General features: G+C 40.2%; 1 protein-coding gene across 2 annotated transcripts; it reads right to left on the minus strand.

Moving 5' to 3' along the window:
• Positions 1-2453: 2453 nt before the first annotated feature.
• Positions 2454-17365, minus strand: ppm1j (protein phosphatase, Mg2+/Mn2+ dependent, 1J). Of its 2 annotated transcripts, none has more exons than XM_080025355.1 (10): positions 16926-17365; positions 11298-11412; positions 9576-9905; positions 8135-8247; positions 7760-7844; positions 7305-7423; positions 6780-6843; positions 6245-6352; positions 4930-5081; positions 2454-4166 (listed from the first exon to the last, which is right to left on the minus strand). In XM_080025355.1, the coding sequence occupies exons 1-10, from the start codon at positions 17189-17191 to the stop codon at positions 4025-4027; spliced, it is 1494 nt and encodes a 497-aa protein (XP_079881481.1). In that variant the 5' UTR covers positions 17192-17365; the 3' UTR covers positions 2454-4024. The 2 variants fall into 2 exon arrangements, with proteins under 2 accessions (XP_079881481.1, XP_079881480.1); XM_080025354.1 differs by having other exon boundaries at positions 9576-9908.
• Positions 17366-23273: the final 5908 nt, after the last annotated feature.

The following is a 23273-nucleotide window of genomic DNA, read 5'->3' on the forward strand; positions in this document are numbered from 1 at the left end:
AGGTAAAAAAAATCCATCCTAGGCCTATTTAAAATATGTGAAGCAACATGGGCTTATCATGTCTTTTTTGCTTTATCCACATAGGATATCTACAAATATAAGTTATATATATTTACAGTTTAAAAAAGAAACTGCTTTAACAGCTGTATGTCCATTTCTATTTCATAATGCTGTGCAAATTTGTACCATAAAAGTACACCTTAGACTGGGTCCTCCATTATTGGGCTTCTTGATTATGAGGTTACTAATTAAAGTTGTGTTTTATCTAATCACTAAGAACCTGGGGCAAGATAGCAGTTGGGCACAGCGTGCAGTACGCCCTTGACTTTATCTGATTTTGAAATTAACAGGGGTCAATAGCCAAATATGTGTTGCCCATTCCCAAAGTAGGCTAAACCATGATATTCAGTCATTTTCAGCTTATCCTTTATCTTCTCTTAACTTCTAATACAATCTTGGAACTGTGCTAGTCACAAAAGCAAATAAATCTGAAATGAAATCACATAACATTCAAACAAGCAGTAGCCTATAGCCTATATACGACACACTATAATCATTGAAAGTGTTTTCCATCACAGAAGAAAAACACCTGCTATAACACAATCCACTATAATTCATTGTTGATAATATTAAATCATATGAATTATTCTTCCTTGTACACTCAAACTTACACCAAAGTTCCCACTGTTATCTTGAAGGCTAATACCTCTATTTCCGGTGATGTTAGGCTTAATTTTGACTAACCTGCTGGAGCTGCTGCGGGCGCTCGAGTCACCCAGGTTCTCCTCCCCTCCCCGGTCAAAGATGACATCATCTGTATAGTACAAGAGGACTCAGCAGCAACAGGAGGGATGGGCGTGGATCGCACAAAGTGAGAAAAACCCATTCAATTCATATCAGAGCACACAAGCCCACTCACACGAAAACATTAATGTAATCAAGTAAGCTATGACAGGCTTATTAGGCCTAATATCGTCAATACAACGTTTTGTTTATCTTGACAGTGGACAGTTCTCTAAATGCATATACTTCACTGCTTTACAATGCGGTTCTGATGTTTTACTTATTAGAAGGCTATTTTACTTTGCCTATGTGCTGTAGTCCCCGTTTGGCCTCGACTTAATTTATTTTAAGCTATAGTTTATTGTTACTTTACAGATGCATGTTTTACATTCATTGTTGCTGGTTACACGTTTGCTCAGGTTGAGGTTAATTGGAGCGTTTCCTCACTGCATAAATAAATCAGTGCTTCCATACTAACTCATAACGGTCAAGGTGGTAATGTCAGAATAGGGGAAATGGACATTAAGGAAATATAGAAACAGCTAAATTATCAGTGACAGACTCTCTGAACTATTTTGACTCACTGGTTTACCACAACCAATGGTTCATTTCCTTCTGAAAAACACACAAGAGAGTAGGCTAAATAAACCAGAAAATGGGAAAAATCTGTTTTATTTCTAAACTGGTACACATTAAACCTCACATTCCAGGACACACCGTCTCTCTAAACAAACATCAATGGATAGAAACATAAAATATAAAATTTCTGAAACTGCTTACAACCAAAGTTATCTTTTTAAAAATATATGGATTATAAAAAAAAACAACATGACACAACAAAAAAATGGTAGAAAAGAGGTATATGGTACATTTGAGGGCATACTGTATGACGTTGTTTGCCACTTCTACACGGGTGAAATTTAGAGAAAAACTGAAAGTCCCTTTCATCGCTTAATAAGGCTTAAATGTGAAGCTTATCACATCTTACTATACCAAGACATTTACAAGAACAAAAAACTTTGTTTAAATAATAAAACCATGTATTTAAAATCAACAAATGTTGCTTTTCTTTATTTTTTTTCTCTAATTGAAAACAGGTGTAACCCTCTGGGGCCTGTTTCAGGTAGCTGGTTTTGAGGCAACCCAGAGTTTGTTCGCTCTGAGTTGGTGGAAACTCTGGGTTTTCCGTTTCAGGTAGCAGGTTCAGTGCAACCGAGAGTCAGTTACTGCGGCAACATACGCCGTGGGTCTAACCTGCTCGGGAGGTGGTTAGACCTACCCGAGTTTGTTTTCACTTTACGCTGCAGCTCCGACTGAAGAAAGAGTGTCACTGTCACACGCGTCCCTGTACAGTTTGAAGCAAAATCACTCTATAGAAATCTCCATCGGGATGTTTTTATCATTTCCTGATGATTTTACGTTTGACCAATCATTTATCTGATCAGCCTTGTTCTCAGCCCTCGGTCCGTTCATATAGGCGGCCACCTTACACATCGTGACATGCTCTACATTCAGATTAATAAACCTATTTGTATTGTATGTTTTTTAACGTCTGTGTCACTGAACAGATTTATGTCAGGTGGATTCATGTAACGCTGCGGCTGCACGCGATCGTTACAGTTCACTTCTGCGATCCTAAAGTCACAGACGAGCCTCGTTAAATAGCCTAATATGAATATAAAAAATATATAATAATGTAAACTGTGATCACTTGAGGAAAATGGATCTGGTAATAAATCAATCAGGCTCTTCAATGGAAACTGTCACCTAATGTGTCTTGACGTTAATGTCTTTCACTTCCCATTTAAAAGAAGCGACAGTCTGTTCTGTTTGCTGCACAGTAGGCTATTAGACTATAGCTTGCCAACATATTATACAGCAAATATAAAACACTGTCAGCAGCAATGCTGTGCCGCGCCAGCTTTATTACTTTACAGCTGATATGCGTAACTTTTTAAAATAGACTATGGCTTCTCATACGGAAGCGAAATGATTCTCTTGACAAAAAATGTTTGCTCTGTTTTTTTTTCTGAATTGCCGAGGAGATTAGATCAGAGTTATGAGACAATATCCCGTTAATTCTTCTCCATAGGCTTCCATAGGCTCATTCGTTAATATTTCTAACTCTAGTGGGAGGAGCGGAGATTTCTTTTTTTCTTTTTTGAGAAGTGGAGAAGTGGGAGGATCAATCATTTGTTTCTTCTGTTTCCATGGTGAATCATGTTATCAGCGATCCATTGACGATGGCTTTTATGCACACGCTCCACCCAGAGTGAACACGCTCAGAGTTGATAAACCCAACGCTGATCCACTGTTCTGAAACCGAAAACCCAGAGTTGCTTATCAACCCTGCGCTCTGAGTTGACCAACTCAGAGCGCAGGGTTAAACCCAGAGTATGTAAAACCAGCTACCTGAAACAGGCCCCTGGTCTCTGTATTGTGATGACATCAAACATAATACAAATCATCTATGAACACACTTGATAAAAATATATCGTAGATCAACAGGTTACCACAGAGCATGTGCAACAGCGCCTAAGGTGTCGTCATTCATTCATTGTTAAGAAAGGGAGTACATCAACGCAGACTCAACTGATTCTGTTTGGGTCCAGTGCTAAAAAAGGTCCATTCCTCTGTTTTTTACTTCCCACATGCTTTATTTTCTGTTTATTTTTAAATGTGCAGACATGAATTTAATGATTTTTTCTATGTTTTATTGTTTATCTTTAATGTATTTATGTTAAACATATCTCCATCGTTATGTTGTATCTGCATCTCTTTGGTTTCCTCACATGCTCTACTGCAAACCCCTTTTACAACACATGATTGTGAAACTGACGGAAGCTTCTTTTTTTTTAGGGAAATGAACAATCCATTCAAAAGGATGGAGTAGCGGTCCAGCCTTGAACATAAAACGGGAAAGAAAGAAAAAATACTATGAGGGTTTAATTCTCACTTGCAAACGTTACAAACAGCAGGTCTAGGCGAAAGAGTGGGAACTCTCTGAAAATGTCACTGAAAATGTCTCTTTTTGTACATGACTTGGTTGAAATGTATAGCGGCATTGAGCGGGTCCAGTCTAGTGGGTGGATGAAGGTGTTGCTCAGACCCCAGTCTTCCCCTATGATAAAGGTGTTCCCCTGCCGCCTGGCCCGGTCCAGGGTTATGGGCGCTTGGATGGAGCGAGGAGGGGAACCCCTACAGAGTCAGCCCTGTCATAGCAGCAACAACTTGTTCATGTCTATGACTCCTGCTCCGCCAGAGGGATGACAAACACTGTGATGTCATCACCCGAGCCCAGTCTCTCATTGGGCAGTCTCCAGCCGCGCTCTTTCAGCACTCCTCGAGACCTCATTAGCAGGTCCTGGGCTGCCAGGGTGTACCTATAGGCAACACACAGAAGGCAGGAAGCAAAACACAAAGAGATGAGGCTATGATTTAAGACAAGCACTAACACGCAAAACACAGTTTCACATTTTTTTTTTAATTATTATTATTCTTCCGGACAATTACACACAATACACAATTTTCTCTTTGCATATTCACACATATTACTTTGTGTTATCGTCCGAAGGGTGGCAGGAGAAGCCAAAGGCTTATCAGGTCCCGCCCCCACTGCCATAAGATTCAGATACACAGCTACTGATACAGTTAAAACAGTTTCAACATTCAATCAGGTAAGAATAGAATAAAGACAATATGAAGCTGACAATGTCAACCTTTATCTTCAAGGGACCACTTTGACTTTGAGTATGTACTTATCCAAAGGAGTTCTGAGTAAGCAATTAGCAGAGGAAACATGACATACTCAGTTCTGTCATTTTGCCAGAAAGCTCAACTGTGTTAAGAGTCTGAATCCAATTTGTCTCTATGCAGTACAGTATGCTGAAAAAATGGGGCCAGCAGTTAACCTAAAGTGGTACCCACTTATACACCATAATATACTATAATGTCACTATAAACAGGAAACCTAAGCGCGTGTCACCCCCTAGTGGATATACCTAGTAGTTAACCGCCCGACGTAACTTTTCAGTGGATTTATGTGACTGCAGCTTTCATGTACTTTTCCAAAACATGTTCAAAAAGCGCACAACAGAACACAGAACAAAAGGCCAATGTAAAGGATTATTATGGGAGACTGCATACCTCATGGGATCAGAGGGGTCACAGCCGGATAAGTAGGCCGACACAGCATCTGCCACTTCCCTGTCCGTTGTTACGTCCCACAATCCATCTGTGCCCATCACCAGCACGTCGTCCGGACCATGTTTGTGTTCATTCAGGTTATAAACCTGGACCTGGAACACAAGGAAAGATTATTGAGAGGTTTTATTTTCATCCGACTGCAGCGATGTATTCAAAAAAATGTTTTTCTGAAGAAGGCAGTAAACCTTTTTGTTATTTGTTATTTTGCTGGAAGATTTCCAACTGTATGTGGGCATGCAAGTGACATAGGCAACATTTGCATTAGTAAGTTATTTAGTTCAAGGAATAGAGGTGTGATGGTGTTCCTGTAATGCTGAACTATGTAAAACAAAGATGTATATCGGTAAAAGGAGTAAACATGTGGAATGTCTTGGATGAAGAAATTAAAACGTGTAACACGGTACAAAGATTTTAAAAAAATACTGAAAAAGAAGATGCTTAACAAATATAAAAGTGGGGCATGAATGGCACTGTGAATATGTATTGTGGATTTATTTTGTCTTGTGTCATAACTTTACATGTAATATGTTTAACATATACAGGAATTAATCATAGCAATAATATTTACAATAACTATCAAACAAATTATTAAAACAAATATATATATATATAATAATTAAAAAAGATCCTGAGGGACCAATGAAAAATGAATAAATAAACATAACGTAAAAAGGGTAGGTGCAATAAGCTAAGGCTTCAGCCTACACCTTTTCGATCAATACTATTTATAAGAAATCAATGTATAAATTAAGATGACAACTTTGTTTTTTAAATTTTTTTACTTATATGAAATGTTGTGAATCTGTGTGATCGAAATAAACTGAAACTGAACTGAACTGAAATAGACAGTTTTCTTTAACTCCATCAAACAAGAAAGAGAAGTGTTGTGCACGTCTAACCTTTCTCGAAAAAAAGGTTCAGACAAGTTTGACAGCCACTTGCACATCAATCCAACATAGAGTATTAATCTAGCAGTAGAAGCCGTGTAGGACAAGTCAGGGATTATTTAATTTGTTTTAAACTATGTATCCTCTGAAATTGAACATCTGTATTTATGTCACAATATGATCATAAAGACTCTATGGTGTTTTGCTTCTTAGGTAATATATCTTTAAATAACTGATTACTGGAGTGTCTTTGTTTATGCTACACGGCTATGAGCAATGCAATAGTCTCACTAGCAGCCAAGAAAGGGAAGCCAAAATGAGCTAAAACCAACAATGATGATGTGAGTCCTGCTGCTACTCAAACTCACCTCAGGGACACATGAGAGGAAGGGCTTGATGTATATGTTGGAGTTGTAAACCTTCAGCTCATGATCTCCCAGCCCACGGGTCACTCCGATGGTCGCCATGACACGTGCCTGTGTACACCAACACACATTTACACAGGTGCACACACACAGTGAGGACCAACACACACACACACACACACACACACACACACACACACACACACACACACACACACACACACACACACACACACACACACACACACACACACACATGTAACTTATTAGTTTAGGATTTAATGTGAAGGTTTATTCATTTAACAGCATTTTTTTTCAAACCATAATAAAAATATTGAGGAATTTTCTATACAAGCAGAGATGTATACATTTGTTTTAATTTGGAGACTTCTTGAGGATTTATGATTTTGTTGAGTGCATTTTATGATAATATCATTACTGAGTAGAACTTGTCAGCATCACCTTCATATTTAGAAATCCCTATGAAATCCCCTATTGCGTGTGTTATATAATACAGGGAGTTTTCCCTCTTTCTTACCTTTTTACCCTCTCCATATATCAGGGGGAATTTCAGATCATCTTCAACTATTGTTTTATAAGCCCTACAAAAAAAAGAAGGGAGACGGATGTAAGTAACAGAGACATGACTGTTTGAAAAATAAGTCAACAATTTTGATAGATATATCATTTTGAATTTTGATATTGTTTCATTCAAACCGTCAAACATTTCACTGGTTCGTTGTCTTGAAATGTTAACATTTGCTGTTTTCGTGTGTGATTGTTTATTGAACATTTTGTATTTTCCTTAAAGAAAGTCCACTTGACCTCTGGGAAGTTTAATGGAAACTTTCACTGTTTTCAGATCATTCAGAACCTAAACAAGTTATTGATTTACCAATAGAGGAGTACTTGGCAGATTAATTGATATTCAAAACCATTGTTGGTGGCTGCCCTTGTTTAGAAATACGAATTAATTCAACACTCCACGACTGAGCAATTATAGGATTGTTCATGAAAATTGATTAACTTTTAAAATGTGATTAAGAAGGATCTTGCGGTTTACCAGCCAGTCATGGTGTGGTCTCTGTAGAGCATCTTTTTGCCCAGCTCGCTGTGCTGGATCCTACGAGGGAACTCAATGTGAGTGAACTCGTTACCAAGGAGCTCTGGCCTCAGGAAGCCCTGGAGTGACACACAACAAGTCGGTCGCGTCAAAAAAGCTTAATTTCAGCCCACGTGTCCATCAGGACTCAAGACATTTTTCTAAAACGAGATAAGCAATAAGACAATGGATCTATGATGTATTCTCAAGGCACAAAGCATCCACTCACTCTGTGAAAAAACAGCCAACGAGGACCGGATTTCGTTGCCCACTTACTATCCTCAACTCAACATAACTGTTAGTTAAACCTCATTTGACTTCTTACACTGTCTTTTAAAGCTTGCTATGCACTTAGGAGATGATAAAATGTCTAGTTCTGACACATCACAGAACTAGACACAAATATAGAAGAATACCAGATACTGAAGCCGCTGTCTCTCTGACTCAGGTGTGAATTCAGAAGAGACGGGAACCACTTCATTATTTCGTATGATGATGGCCCTGCAGAGAGAAGGAGAGAGGGGAGACAGAGAGTCAATATAGACAAAGGCCACATGTTGGTCAACAAGAGTATAAAAAGAGAAGGCTACATGATGCTGCAGTATCTCAATTGAGCCCCAGGGGGCACAAGAAGCAACTATTGCAGGTCTAAGAAGGTTTCCCATGAGTCCCATAAAGTTACGGACGTACGGACATAAGCTACATGTGCAGAGGACAGCTAGAGTATATATATACAGTCATTTCATCGTTCGTAGGGTCTGCTGTTAGAAGGTTTTTCTCAGTTCTCTCACCTGCTATCTCCAGCATTGGCAACGTAGAGTTTCCCCATTAGGTTAATGGCGGCTAAGGCACAACACCCACCAGAGATGGCATATGATGTCTTTTCTTTTTCAATGAGTTCATCCTGAAAATGAAAAAGATGAAAAATCTAAATAAAACACTAAAAAGGCCACACCACCTTCAGTAGTTTTAAGAGTGCACTTCCCCCAGAATGACTCATCACTTTCTTTATACTGTAAATATTTACATTCAAAACCAAAAAGCATTGCTGATGGAGAGAAATAAAGACATCTCAAGAAATGCATTAACCAGGCAGCGGGTCATTATCAGTATCATCTAAACCAGACAGTATTTGCATCAGAGAAGAACATCCCTTACATCTTACTGACTGACCAAATTGGATCCTGAATGTATGATACAAACAGGAAGAATGTGTGTACCATATTTCATGGCGATGCATCCAATGGCTGTTGCGATATTTGACTAAAAAGACAAATGTCACCATTAAAAGTGGTGCTAGAGGGAAAAGTCAAAGTGATAAGATTGCAATATCTGGAACCTATGAATGCTGGTATGGAGTTTAGTGGCAATCAATCTAGTAGTGGATGTAGAGATAGATCACTGGATATGTTGAACTTCGAGCAGATGATGGCGCTATAAGCAAAGACATAGATCAGCAAAGGATTGGTCACCATGAATCTCTGGACCAAATGACTGTATATGGTCATCTATTCAGAAGTTCCATACTGTGGAAACCAAGAACTGACGAGTCTTGAAAAAAACCTTGTTAATTTCCTCTTATCGCTGATGATATTATATGATGTTATCTTTAGACCAGGAGTAAATGATCTGGTTATCTTGAGATATCTTGAGATATTTTTCTTTGAAGCCCACTGAAGCAAAAGGCTATCTGTAATATTGGGCTATAGCTATATAAATAAAATTGATTTGATTTGATTTCTTGATATAACGCGATAACCAATCCGATATTACAAAGCTTGGTTTCCTTGTCATGTTTACAATCTTGTGATCTTGAAAAAACAGCCTTTTGTTTTGTCCTGGATTGTTATACAAGATTACAGCATTAAAAAAATATTTCAAGAACTGCTTTCCTTGGCTTCCAGAACCGATTTAGATTGGATTAACTGAACGATCAACAGACAGACCGGCCGACAGATTGACTGATCAAGGCTGCCATCCAAAAGCTATAAAAGAAACATAGATTCACACTGGAAAATGACATTTCTACTATCTGCCTTTGGTGACCGTTGGTACAAATCAGAACAGGCTGGCTAAGATAGTAAGCCCAAAGTAAAAGAATCTTCAGTATTGTTGCAGTCTCAAGATACAAATGTGAAAGAAAAAAACCTTGTGCAGGTTGAAATATGCAAATGATTGATCCCCTGTTTTTCTCCCCACATAGATCGTTGGTTACCAATACCATCCACTCACCATCTGTGAGAATGCGGTCTCTATGACTCCCATCACCAGGCTCTCCAAGCTGACAACCTGCTCCATGTGAAAGCGCACTGTGGAGTCGCTGATAGCATCTGGGTCTTCTGGTTCCTGCGTGGCCCCCTTCTTGCCGTCTGCCTGGTAGGGGCTGCCGTTCTTGGCCAGGCAGATGGGAGGTGCACTGCTGGGGTTCTCCAGAAGGTGGCAGATTTCTCCCAGGCGGTCCCGAATGAGGCGGTGAAGAAGCTTGGAGGCCACGATGGCGGCTCCTGAACCAGCATGCCCATCGAACACGCCCCAAAAGTGTAGAGGGATTCCTGTACCATCCTGCTAAAAGATCATTCATATAAACATTAAAACAGATATAAGACACACATAGTCAAAACAGCTAGTAATAGAAAAATAATAATTTACATAGTAATGGGTTTAAGATGACAAATCTGAGCAGAAGCTGCAGATTCTGAGGGGTTTACAGGCTCCATGACTACAGCTGATGACATTTGTAAATCTAGATTATAATATTACGGAAAAAGGTTGGCAAGAGGAACTAATCTTATTATGAGCTTTACTTTTCATGATTTCATCTCTATGGCATAATTTAAGTCTAAACCCAGATAGAACTGCAGTTATAGTAGCATCCGGTGAGTGCAGGGTCCACAGATGTGATCTCCTCGCATCGCAGGGTTTCTGCTGATCTACTATGATGCAATGGGCGATGGGAAGGCGTTGCCACCTTTCTGTTTGCAACATGTTTACAAGCCAAGCTGGCATGACTGACTATACAACAGATGAACAGGCTTACCCCTCTGATGCTATAGACTCAAGTGGGGGAGGGGTGCAACCGGGGATGATGTAATTCACCAAATGGAGGATGAGAATGTGTGTGTGTGTGTGTGTGTGTGTGTGTGTGTGTGTGTGTGTGTGTGTGTGTGTGTGTGTGTGTGTGTGTCTGTGCGCGTGTGTGTGTGTGTGTGTGTGTGTGTGTGTGTGTGTGTGTGTGTGTGTGTGTGTGTGTGTGTGTGTGTGTGTGTGTGTGTGTGTGTGTGTGTACACACATATACGTAGGTATAAAAACGATACTGTATATTGACCGTGGAAGACACAGTGGTGTTACAGGAGTACAATCACTGAAGAACAAGAAACAAAAGCTCAACATGGTTAACAGGGTTAACCTGTTGTGGGTGTGTGTGCACACATATTTTCATCATGTTAAGAAAAGGAATCATTGTGAGAAAGTGGAAGGCACAATCTGGATTGTAGAGAGTAAGAGGAACTCAATGCTCAGTCAGATCTGGCACTTGAACCTGCAATAACTGATTTAAAGCGGAAACATTTCACCCTTTCAGTGGATATTGCTCACATGTTAGCATCTGTTGTTGGTCTCCGCCAAGCCCTGATGAAAATTTCTATCACTGAAACTGCTAAATGTTCCACCATGTTAACCAGCAAGACATGCTGTATGACTGTGTCTGTCTGTTGGTTTCCTACAGGTAGTGTATTATTAGCGTTTCTTTTTTGTTGTTGCTGAAAACAGCTGCTTGGGCCAAAGGTTATAGTGAGAGTGAACTGACAACTTGTAAAATAACAGGATTAACAACCAAAACAATGAAGTGACAGATGTTGAAATGCTGCATAGAGTTCAAGGGGAACTGTAGAGTTGTTTGTTTGTTTACTGAAAGCAGCCAGCCTTGGAGCAGAGATTCCAGGCTATTTGCTCACCCCGTTGTCCTCCTGCAGAGTGGAGTTGCGGTGTTTGCTGCTTGGCTTCTTGACAAACAGCTTCTCACAGGAGGCCTGGTCCTCGTTCAGCATGCTCTTCCCTGCATTGATCACCCTGACGGAGGAAAAAGAGACGAGGGAGAGTCAGATCATTAACAGTGTTTGCTCTCCTTTCCTCCAGCCACAATGGAAACATAATGGCAGCCATAAAAGCTTGAGAGAGTTAGGAAGAAAGTGGGGCGGGAGTATGCAGTCAGGTCCCAGAGGGGAACTTTGCAGGAGGTATTAAGTGTTTTTATAATGTCCTGATGCCAGTGGAGGATCATGCTTTTAGAGTAATGCACTTTTTCATACTCGAGCAGCATCATTTATTATATTGTATGTCTGGCAGCAGTTTTGTAGCCTATGTGTGGCAGCAGTGTTCACCAATGCAGAACAGTGGTAAAAACGGTGGTGAAGCTGTGTTAAACTGAGCCATAGTAAAAATAGCAATCAATAGTAACAGTGGTTCAGTTATACCTTGAAATCAGTTGTTAGATTTAGGTGCATGCTCAAACAATCTCATTACACATTGAGTTTAATCATAGCTTTGTTGCTCATGTTCTAGCCTTACAAATAATGTATAAAGTTCTTTACATTTCTGTCAAAGAGTTTTGATCCCATGTTGTACAGTTTCCTGGATTTATTTTTCCAACTGTTCCAGGCAGCTGTTGGTGTCCACTCATTTCAGTGCATTTTGAAAAATCAATTTGCAGACTCTTCAAACTTGTGTTGTTCAATCTGTTACATATATCATATTACAGTAAGTTAATAATGTATGGTAAATGTAAATTGCATTCATTATGCACCATTAACCTGCAATACTTGTTTGGTTTTTGAAAGTCGGGCTCTGCAACAGAGTGTGGAACAAGTTGTAAAGAGAACACATTATACAGTTGTTATATACTTTATGTTCGCAAACTGTTGCTTATTGATACACCCAGCAATATTCAACGTTCAACTCTATTTTAAAAATAAAAGTAGGAAAAATACAAACAATAGTATGTTTTGCAAAAAGGTTAGCTGTGTAGTAAAGTATATGCCATTTGTAGTAAATGTAATACAACATAAGAACATCGACTGGTATGGTCCTCTAAGCAGCCACATTAGGCTCACTCGGAAAGTCTTCAGTTTGGACCTCATGCTGGCATATTATGTAACATTTTCTGTTTCAATTATAGATAAACTCCACATTAGCTGGATAATGGGGCGTAATACGCATTGCACAATTCCTGTAATTCAAGTATTGTCATTAAGATTGGCTTCTGCTGAGAGGGTGGCTTGTTAAATACATCAGTTACTTCTGGGATCATCAGAGGAAGAGAAAACAAAGTAAGAGACCAAAAGTGCAAGGCAGTGAGAGGGAGAGAAGAAAAAAACTGCACAGTTAAAATCAGACCTTTGACTTATCACTTTACAAATAGTTCAGCAGCTGATTACAATCATCAGAGAAAATAGTCGCTCTTATATCAGAGAGAGCAGCAAATATGAGGCACAGAATGCAACTGCTGCCCAAATCTGGATTATAAAAAGCCCTTACTCTCTCTAATCAGTTGAGAGCACTGAACAGGCACCACAGTGTCCCGCACTGTGCTCCCTGCATTAGGACTAATGACAGGGAAGAATTCAAAGTCACCCGATTGTCGTCTAAACTTTCTGCCAAGGCCCCAAATTGGCACGCAACACAGAATATGTTTTTTTATTTGCTGTTAACGGATGCATCTGTTTCATCAGCCATTGGAGGCCTAAATCATATTAGGTTAGCTGATAAAAATTGCCACTGAAATACCTCTTATAATATAATTTGTAACATTTTAAATAATAATATGTTATATTAATAAGAGTTAATTATGTTATATAAAATGTCATAAAAGTGGAATAGTTAACTTGCTCTGCCTTGTTACAATGTCCTAAAATGAGACATTTCTGATGAAACTTAAAGTGAAACAGTAACTGAAAACAGTTCAACAAAGTTGTTTTTAAAGGAGACTAGGTTAACTATGTAAATAAGTTACCTTCATGTCTGTCTACATGTCTGCAGTGTAATGAGGTTTCACCATTCCCATGGTAAGAGAATAAGTGATTATTTTCGGTTTTGAAAGCAGTCACATGCGCTCCATGAGCTATAATTGACCATGTTGTCTGGTGCGTAGGAGGATGTCCTTCTAAACCAGGCGCTCAAGTCTCCCTTTAATGTGACTTATGTGACTTAAATGTTTCACATATCAGCGTTCCGGTCATATGGTTGAACAACTTGTGACTAAAAACCATATTGCTCATGTTTGGTAAATACAGCGTTTCTCAGTTCACTGTAAGGTACATTATGCAAGGAGAGTTCAAAAGAGGAAGCTGTGACTTTCCAGTGAAGTCTCTGATTGTGTGTGGCTTCTCGACCATCGAAACGTCATTGATTTGATGAAAATGCCTTATTGGGCATCTTCTCTTCAAATTCTGTTGTAAAACATAAAAGCTGTGGTTATGAGATGTGGCAATTTAACTCGTGTCTTTTCAACCACTGCCACTATCTCTTAAGGCTGTTTTACTGATGTAGAGCTTCGTGGTCCAATCAGAGGCAGAGTGGTCAGTACTCCAGTGAATGAAAACACCTCGGAAATTATAATTTCTTAGATTTTAAACTGTTGAATATCACAAATTAACACTTGTAACCCTGATGTGAGTTTGAATGTTCCTTCTTTGTTCATGATACTTTTTGCATAGTGGTCAATATAGTTTATACAGTACATAGCTTAGTGTATAGTCCATTGGTAAGGGTTCAAATAAAACCTGCGTACCTCTTTAAGAAGTGAGGCCCGCGGGTGTGTGTATCTAATCCCTCTGCTCATAACACAGACACATTTGAGAGTGAAAGGGTGGGCTGTTCAAGAGCACTTTAACAAACGAAATGTGAAAAGGATGAATCCCCTGGTTGCTACATCAAATGGAGGTAGGCAGGCAGCTAGACAAAGACTTCAGGCCTGGTATAAAGTCTTTATCTCTGGAACATTTTAGAATAAGCCATTATGATTTCTTTTTTTTAGGGAGAGGAAGTTGCTTTGCACAGTTTGCAAGACACATGTTGCATCGCTGAAACGAAGATAGTCAATCGAAGCCCTGACGAAAACAAACACCCTACTTACTGAAGAAACTTGGATTGTGTTCAGTGCATCATTCAGGTACACAGTAATTAAAACGTGCTGAACAACCCCCCCCCCCCCCTCCCCACACACACACACACACACACACACACACCATATACTTTATGATTCGGACACAGATTGTGTTTGTGAACTGCAAAAGTCTCCACTGCGTCCAAGTGCATTATGCAGCGCTGTGACTGTTTGAAATATACGTGACTCTCTTTTATTACATTGCAGCTGTAAACTGTGCACCATAACTTTCTCATAGCTTGAAAATAGTTTGGTTCCTCTGCTTTCTGTGCTGGTCACGTTTATTGTTCTTCTATACCTGTTTATTCACTTGTGGATCACAGGGAGCATTGAATTACTTTTCTCCTGTACTTTCATGCTCTTCTAGCATCTGTTCATTCGTGCATTATTAAATAAGATCACCAAGAGTTCTAATCTCATAGACAACAATCCATTCATGATGTTATAGAATATATAGTATGAATAATTTTTGTTCCCATGCTTTTTTTTAAGTGAATATATCTAAACATTTCAAGAATTAATCTAGACACAAGACGACTGGTTTCTCTCTTTTCCACCTCTGAGTCTCTACATCCTCACACTCTCTCTCTCTCTCTCTTCCATGATCTCATTGCCAGGGCCTGGCCGCTTGCCTCCTTGTTAAATTGAATTAAACAGCAATTTGACAAAAGCACTTTGAGCAGTTTACCCAAAGTGCACTCACATGTTTTTGCTGACCCGATGTTGTACAGCACAGCGTCACAGCCTTAATTGGACTCATTATCTGGAGCATCCTGAACCTATATAGTATGTTGTGGTGCTCAAAACCGCAGCCAGATTTCAGAATCACAACGTCCCTATGAAACTAGACACTTTCCCTTCTCACTTCTGCAAGAGTAACGATGCTCCTGTAACACCCGGTGCATCAGGATAAGTGAAAACACACACACCACTCGATTAGTGTGACGCCAGCATAACCCAACCAAAATGACCATGAATCCTTATTACTCTTATGAAGTGATATCAAACAGAGAGTCTGAATGCCTTCCAACTGGAGAGTGTCAACCTTCTGTACACTGTTTGGCTGTCATTGTTTCTACTCATAGGGAGGAAACACAGCACTTCAAATAATCTGTTGAGATTATAGATGGAGTTAAGTGATGCGGCACAGCTAAATCATCCATGTTTTGATCAGTCCGTTGACATCACGTGCTGCTGCATGATTCATGAGAGCAGATCTGATAAGGTTGTGTCGTAAAAACGGAACATCTGCTGATGCTGTGATTAGTTTCAGCGACTGACTGTACATCAGAATAAACTGCGATGTGTCAAGCAGATGACGGTACTGATGACGGTGCACATTCCCCCCCCCCCCCCCCACACACACACACACTAACCTAACCTCCCTTTTCACATTGCAGCATCCTCATTTGACCTCTCCCACATTCAAGTCTTTTGAGACGGTTGTCGTCACAAGTCTGGTCCCTGTCACCTTGAGACTCTATGCATTGAGTCAACCTTTTTATCTCTCTGTCTCTCTCTCTCTCATTCTCTCTCCATTTCAAGGAGGACATGCAGAGGTGGTATTCTGCCTGTACAATTGGAGCTAATCAGTGCTTCACAAACCCTCGCCCGACCCCCCTCTGGGACTGTGGAATGTCTGAGAGTCTTTTTCTCCCCCTCAGCAGGAACTGCCAGAACAGCAAAATAATCCTCCTGGCCAATGGTGTGAATGAAATAGTGCTGCATGCTTTGTTGTTTTACCTGAGGGTGAGAGTATAGGCTACTGCAGGTGTAATACTGTGAAAGCCCCTGCAGTATAACCAAGGACATGAAGAGGGGTCTTTTGCTATGACAAAATATGAGCAATTAACCCAAACACAGCAGCTCTTTGTGTTGTCTACTGTATATAAAAACGACAAACAACCAGCCTGACACAGGAGATCACAAAATAATTTTTTTATGTAAAAAACGTCATGAATGAAGACACACACACACACACACACACACACACACACACACACACACACACACACACACACACGATTGTTAAGTGGCATTTCCTGCTTTCACTTTTGTATAACCTGGGAGATTCGAGCAGATAGGCTATAACTCTTTATAATTAACTTAAAGAGGAGCCCTATAGGCAAATTTGTCTGGGCATAAAATGTCACTATGGTGATGATAGGGAACCTTTCGTCTAATTACAGCGCTCAGACATGCAGCTCCAAATATCATTCAGGCTCCAGCCGCTCATTCATGCAGGGAAGGAACACTGAAACTGTGCCATAGCAAAAGGCCATATTTGGTTGCTGCAGTGCACTTGGGGCTGCTGCAAAACAGGCCCGCAGGCACTGATAAAGACAGCAATACAATCTGAATATTAAGTGATGTGAAGGATGTTTTTTTTTCAGTGATCGCATTCAACCCCTCAGTCACTCACTCTGCGTATCCCGTCCGCCAGGGAAGCCGGTTGTCTCTCTTCAGCGTGAGCACCGGTCGTGACGCGTGCTCGGTGGAATACTGCAGCAGCTCCGGGGTGAGGTCCAAGAAGTCCGGCCGGCCGTAGGGGAAACGCTGCGGCAGGCTGTCCGCTCCGCCGCTCTGGCCGCCGCCGTCACCTCCACCTGGGTGATGGTTACTGTGGTGGTGGTGGTGTCTGTGTCCCACCAGAGTGCTCATCGCGTTCTTAACTTTGCTGATCATCATGGAGGAAAATAAAATAAAACAAAATAAAAGAGATCCGGTAGGGCAAATTCAAACGCGATGCGACATTACGAGAGAGAAATTAAAAACACAGCCAGCGAAGAGGTTCATTTCAGGAAGCGATTTGTTTCCCCTCCTCGGCCCCATGTGACAGCTTTCAGACAAGCGGACTCTGCGTTTTTCCTCATTCAAGCCGAATAAAAAAAAACCCTCTCTGGCTGCCAACAGGCTGTGATCCGGCAGATGGCTGTATCTCATCCCAGGAGGCAGGGCTTCACAGAGACCAGCAGCCAGCACCGAAAAGATTACGCACAAAATAGAATAAAAACACTATTACATTATCTCACCTGCTAGAAAAAGATATATTGACTGTTTTAGGGCACGAGGATTGTCTTTTGTTTTTAATTTTTTTTTCATTTACAAAACAATATATTTTGAGGCACCTGGAACAAGACGTAAGATAAGAATATGTTTGTAAAAAAAAAATGTGGGCTCCCTGCTGCTGTAAACAATAACAGTCAAATAGTAACTTTTAAGGAAGCTTTCTATCTTCAAACAGTTTTCCTGTGATCCGATTTGCATGTGAGCAAAGCTTTTTTATTCAGATATGAGAATATACATTTGGAAATGCACACTTCTCTGACACAACCAAAGATAGTGCCCCTTTAAAAAAATCTTCTTATGCATACATTTAAGTTGTGACCATGAGAAAAAAAACCCAAAAAAAAACAAGGCACCCTCTACATTTAGACTTTCAACATTTTGTAGCTCACTTTTTTTTAAAGTGACACAAATACATCTTTCAGTTATGATTCATAAATCAGTTGTAGGGCATTCATTGGTTTTGAAATATCTCTCCGATTGTCCAGTAAGGAATTATGTCCAGCTTTCTAATAAACAATCAACTCTACTGTTTTTCATTGTAATACCCCATGAATGAGAATGGTCACATTATATTAAAGCAAGTACCATTTCAAAGTACATTTACACTTCCTGGCTTATTAGGTACACCTGTCCAACATAGCTGCCAAAAAATCAGGTTGTGATGTTGTGTTATATGTTTTGTAGTTCAAATCATATCTATACTGTGCGCTTCACTTAAAGGCCTACTTCACCGGTGGGAATATGAAGGTGTATTGAATTCTGAGATCCTAGTATAAATGTGCAAAAAAATTGAAATTGGTTCACCCTAGCCTGAGAAAAGGCAGAAAGAGTCTTTTATGGTCTCACTGTCTAACCCTACATTTATCTTACTGTGATGTCACAGTAAGAGAAATGTAGTAAGAAAAAATACAGTAAGAAAAAAGTTAGTAAGTCATTCTTTATTAAATGTCAAGTTAATAAAACAACTTAATGGCAACAATTCATCAAGTGTAAATGTCTTCAAGAATAATAAGAGCAACAACCTGACAGCCCAAAGGCTGCTTTTAATACTGGCTTATAACTGATCTACAAAGCATTATTAAAATATGTATTGGCTATTCAGAAAAGTTGATTTGAATAGTGCTGAAAAATCTCCATGGTCAGCACACAAACCGTCAGTATGATGTGAGAACTGTAAAACATTTTCGAAATTGACACTCACTATACAGATGTAGCAGTTGTACACTTATAATACAGAAGAACAAGGCCAAGTAATCACACAATATCCATGTCTCCCATCTCCAAAACACAGTGAAACTGTGCACATAGCAGCTGGAGTTCGGCATCATAGACAATGGCCCTTATTTATCGATTCAGTTATGAAAAAAGATAACTCAATGTTTTGTGAAGAGAAGCCTGTGACTACATAATCTCTTTTATCTGAGTTCACGGTCCATCCTCGAGCTGACTGATGCTGGTGTGTGACTTTAAAATGCAAAAGTATTGATTTTTGGTTGTGTGCACTGATATGTTTGCACCTGTATATGTTCTCCAGTAGATGGAGCTGAAGTACCACCGGATGGTGAGATTGTCCAAGGGGGCTTGTCTGCTGCAGAAGAGGCTCAAATGAATCATTATTTCTTTTTAAATAAATGGATGTTTTGTCAGACCCATTATAAATCTATTGCTCTGTAGGAAAAACACGTTGCATGTTTTCTTCGCCTATTTTTCATTTAGCTTTTCTTTTCTAATAACACAGTGTTTTATTGATAACCCTCTGCGACACCACATGCGATACAAGGAAATGAAATGATTTATTTTGCCTTGAGGGATGGATTTTCTTTTATTATTAAACTCTGATTTCCCCTCGCAAAGATTAAGCACTCTGAGCATCCAGTAACAGTGTATGAACATAATCTTTCTCCTGATGAATGACCCACTGCCTTGTTCTGTCAGAGGCTGTGTCGGCCCACTGCCCCGAATCCAAGGAGGGACACAGGGAGAATTTGTATCTCTGGCGAAATGTCCTCAAGTCATCTGATATGCAGATAATCTGGAGAAAAAACAAGATAAAAGAAAAAGAGTCACTTCTCTGGTTCATATTTTATTGTAAAGCAAAATGACTGCACTGTAGTCACATCTGCACTGCAGAAACCTTCGTTTTAACAAGGTCTTCATCCTCTCTCATATTTTGTGCTGAATCTGTTGCTGGCACACGGATACGGATGTAGACCTTGAAGAAGGCAATGCAGTCGTTTTATTTTACATCTTTAAAATATATGAACTCAATTTTTGATTTGATTTAAAATCAGTGTTGGAATTAAACTTTGATGTACTTGCGGCACTGAAGTACAGTTTTGAAGCGTGTTTCAATTTAACGCCACTACTCGGCATATCTCCAGGACAATTCATACCATTTGTACACTTTGCTCCATTGCATTAATTAAACAGATATAGTTACTTGTTACTTTTCAGATTAAGATTTAACATAATATGATTTACTAATACAATATAATGTGTTGCAACTTGTTACATATTAAACCACTGGTTACTGTCCTTTTCTGCTTGTGACCAAGAAGCAGTGATTGTTAGGGGCCCCTTAAAGTTGGAGTCAGCGATTCATGAGAACACTCAAAATCACCTTTTTCAACATCAGTGAATATGTCCTCACTTCGCTACCTGTCCGTAATGTGTGTGCTCTAGTACATTTTTTTTTAATACACAGCATAGGTGCTGCAAACGGGTATGTAAACAAAGGGTACGTAAACAAGGTTTGGCCCACCATAGCAAGCAACCGGCCCCTAGGTTGGGAACCAATGGACATACCTCACTAACTTACTTTCAATAAAGTAGTTCAAACTTACTCCACCTTGAATTAGTGCCAGTAATATGCTACTTTTGCATTAATGCATCAGTGTTAACAATCTGATGATGTCATACATTACATTGTTAAACTGGGCATTACAAGTTCTTTTGCTTTTGATACTTTGACTAAACTCTGTAAACAGAAACTCAACATGAGAACATTATTGATAAACTGATAATTTCTTCATCTTGACGGCAGATTTATGCACTTGTGGTAAACTTGAATGTCAGACATTAAGTTCTACATGGTCATTCCTGCAGGGTAACATTGACTGATCATGCATTGTTTTTGTTTACCAAAGCTGTCAGTATTCTCACTGTTCAGACTAAATCTAGTTCATATGTTCTGACTTTGTGTGGACACTTAGTCTTTCTCTGTGGCTGCAGCTTCCCACTGCTATCCGATCAAGATGGTGAAGTTGGAAACTCCATTAGGCGGACCCCTGATGAAAACCCATTAATGGCCCTACAATTGGGATTGAGGTCGGGGAGGTGGGGGGGAAAGACCTGACAGTGCACACACACACACACACACACACACACACACACACACACACACACACACACACACACACACACACACACACACACACACACACACACACACACACACACACACACACACACACACACACACACACACACACACACACACACACACACATAGCCATAAAGCCTGATGTAGCTGCCTCTCATGGAGCAACTGCAGCCAAGGAAGAATAAACTCCCGGTGTCTGCAGACCTGTTGAATTAAAGGGGGCATTAACTGCCGCTTCCTCTGCATTATTGATGGCCGGCTCCATTCCCCAGGCCATTATGCCTCCTATTTTTCCTCTTGCAATTTTCTGGTAGACGTCCCACTGTCTTCAAGCACACTTCCGCGGTGAAGGCGAGCGAGGGTTCAGCCAGAGGGCTCGCACTCCTCCCTGCAGGGGGGCTGTTATTTTAGTTATTTTAATCCGAACCACCACAATCAATGTCAGGCCAAAGAGGCACCCACAACTCTGGTTCTCCCAGTGTGAAGGGAAAGTAATCACAGGATGACAAGCACGGGGTGATGAGTGTTATGAACGGTGCCTCCTACAGTAACGAGACCTTAAAGAAGAAGGCAGTGTGCTCTCTCTCTGTGAGGTGCCAAGTAGCATGACGCCTTCCAACGCAGAGAATGTGTGTTTCTTGATTCCATGCGGTTTGACCCTAAAGACACAAAAAAATTAGTTTTTATTAGATTTGGATGCCAAACGCTCACTAACCTAAGGATTACCATATGACTCACCTCAGCTTGCCCACCTACAGTAGATTTGTTGTTGAGCTCTCTTTAACAGGAAGCTAATGCTGCTGGCTTTATCTGCGCTCACACAGCTTGAGACACCTTACCTCACGGCTGACCTCATCCTGTCATATGATTTAATGAGCGGGAGCGGTGTCACAAACCACAGTGTCAGGGGTATGACAGGATGGCTCTACACAATGCACTGAAGATTAATGAGGTCATCTCCACTGTCAGTGTGTGAGTGTGTGTGTGTGTGCCTGTGTGTGTATGTGTGTGTGTGTGTGTGTGTGTGTGTGTGTGTGTGTGTGTGTGTGTGTGTGTGTGTGTGTGTGTGTTGTGTGTGTGAAACAGAGAGGGAGGAAGAAAGAAACTTGATGACTTTGAGAATCATAAAATAAATTGCGTAAATAGAATTTAAATAACAGCTTCTGTGTTCATAGGCAATTATGAAGGGATGAGAAGCCGGGCTCCGGTCTTCATATCTGCTTTCAATTTTATAGCTCATCCCGGTCAATGATAACAGCCTGACATTTTTAAAATTCGGTCCCATGGGATTTGTGTATTCTGCCCTTTGATTCTGCCTGCATGCATGCGTGTGTGTGTGTGTGTGTGTGTGTGTGTGTGTGTGTGTGTGTGTGTGAGTGTGTGTGTGTGTGTGTGTATGTGTGTGTGTGTGTGTGTGTGTGTGTGTGTGTGTGTGTGTGGAGCTGTCTACGGGACTAGATGGCTTTGGCTTTATGATGATAATACTCTCCGAGGGTGTCCAAAATCAATCATATCCAAACCCAAATGCTTCCCTACCGTCTCCACAGGCGATTTCAAAGGTCGGTATTGATTATTCCACCCATTCCTGTCTTTTTTTTTGGGGGGGGGGGCGCGAAAGAGACTGCTTGAGAAATGGAAAGATGATGATGCAATTACGGGGGGTGGGGTCATGCAGTTTATAGTAGTAATCCTTGAGGAGGGCGGAAGTTGAGTGTCAAACAGATGTGTTATAACCTCAGTGAATAGTCAAGTATAGTGCCTAATGCATGTCGTAAAATGTACGCTCTTCTCACTAAGGGAGTGTTCATATATATAAATCAATAAAATCAAATATTAAAAAGATGGTCTTCATGTGGCACCGTGGAGGTTTGTTTCTCCACATGCAGAGCAGAGGACACACAGGGTGAAACTATTTCTGTGCACAAACCCTTTGGTGCACAGCTGTCTCTTGTTCCCGGTTCGCTTATTTGGTGGCTGCAATAAACAAATATTTTGCAGCTCTTGCTCTTCGTTCAAAGAACAGAAATTGGCTGCATTTTTACCATTGCGATTGGAAAGTAAAGCCAAGAGGTAATACTTTATAAAATATGTTCTATTTGTCCACCTGCTAAATCTTTTTTAAATCTAAATAAAACATTCAAACACCCCTCCCCACCAATATTACATACAGTCCTTTCTGATGCTTACCCAGTGACTGGCCAACTTTAAGCACTTTCTAATAAAACATATCACACCAGTATCTTTGCAATACATATCCTCAATATATAGAAGCTAGAAATGAATAAAAATTATATTAAAAACTATAAATCAAGTGAAAAA

Source organism: Ammodytes marinus (genome assembly GCF_949987685.1).
Source record: "Ammodytes marinus genome assembly, chromosome: 4".
NCBI classification, from domain to species: Eukaryota; Metazoa; Chordata; class Actinopteri; order Uranoscopiformes; family Ammodytidae; genus Ammodytes; species Ammodytes marinus.

Coding starts and splice junctions, on each gene's coding strand:
- ppm1j (XM_080025354.1), bottom strand. CDS start 17,191: ATGATGATCAGCAAAGTTAAGAACGCGATGAGCACTCTGGTGGGACAC. Junction 11,413..16,925: donor TGGCGGACGGGATACGCAGA/GTGAGTGACTGA, acceptor TTCCTCCGTCAG/GGTGATCAATGCAGGGAAGA. Junction 8,248..9,575: donor AGACCGCATTCTCACAGATG/GTGAGTGGATGG, acceptor TTTCATTTTCAG/GATGAACTCATTGAAAAAGA.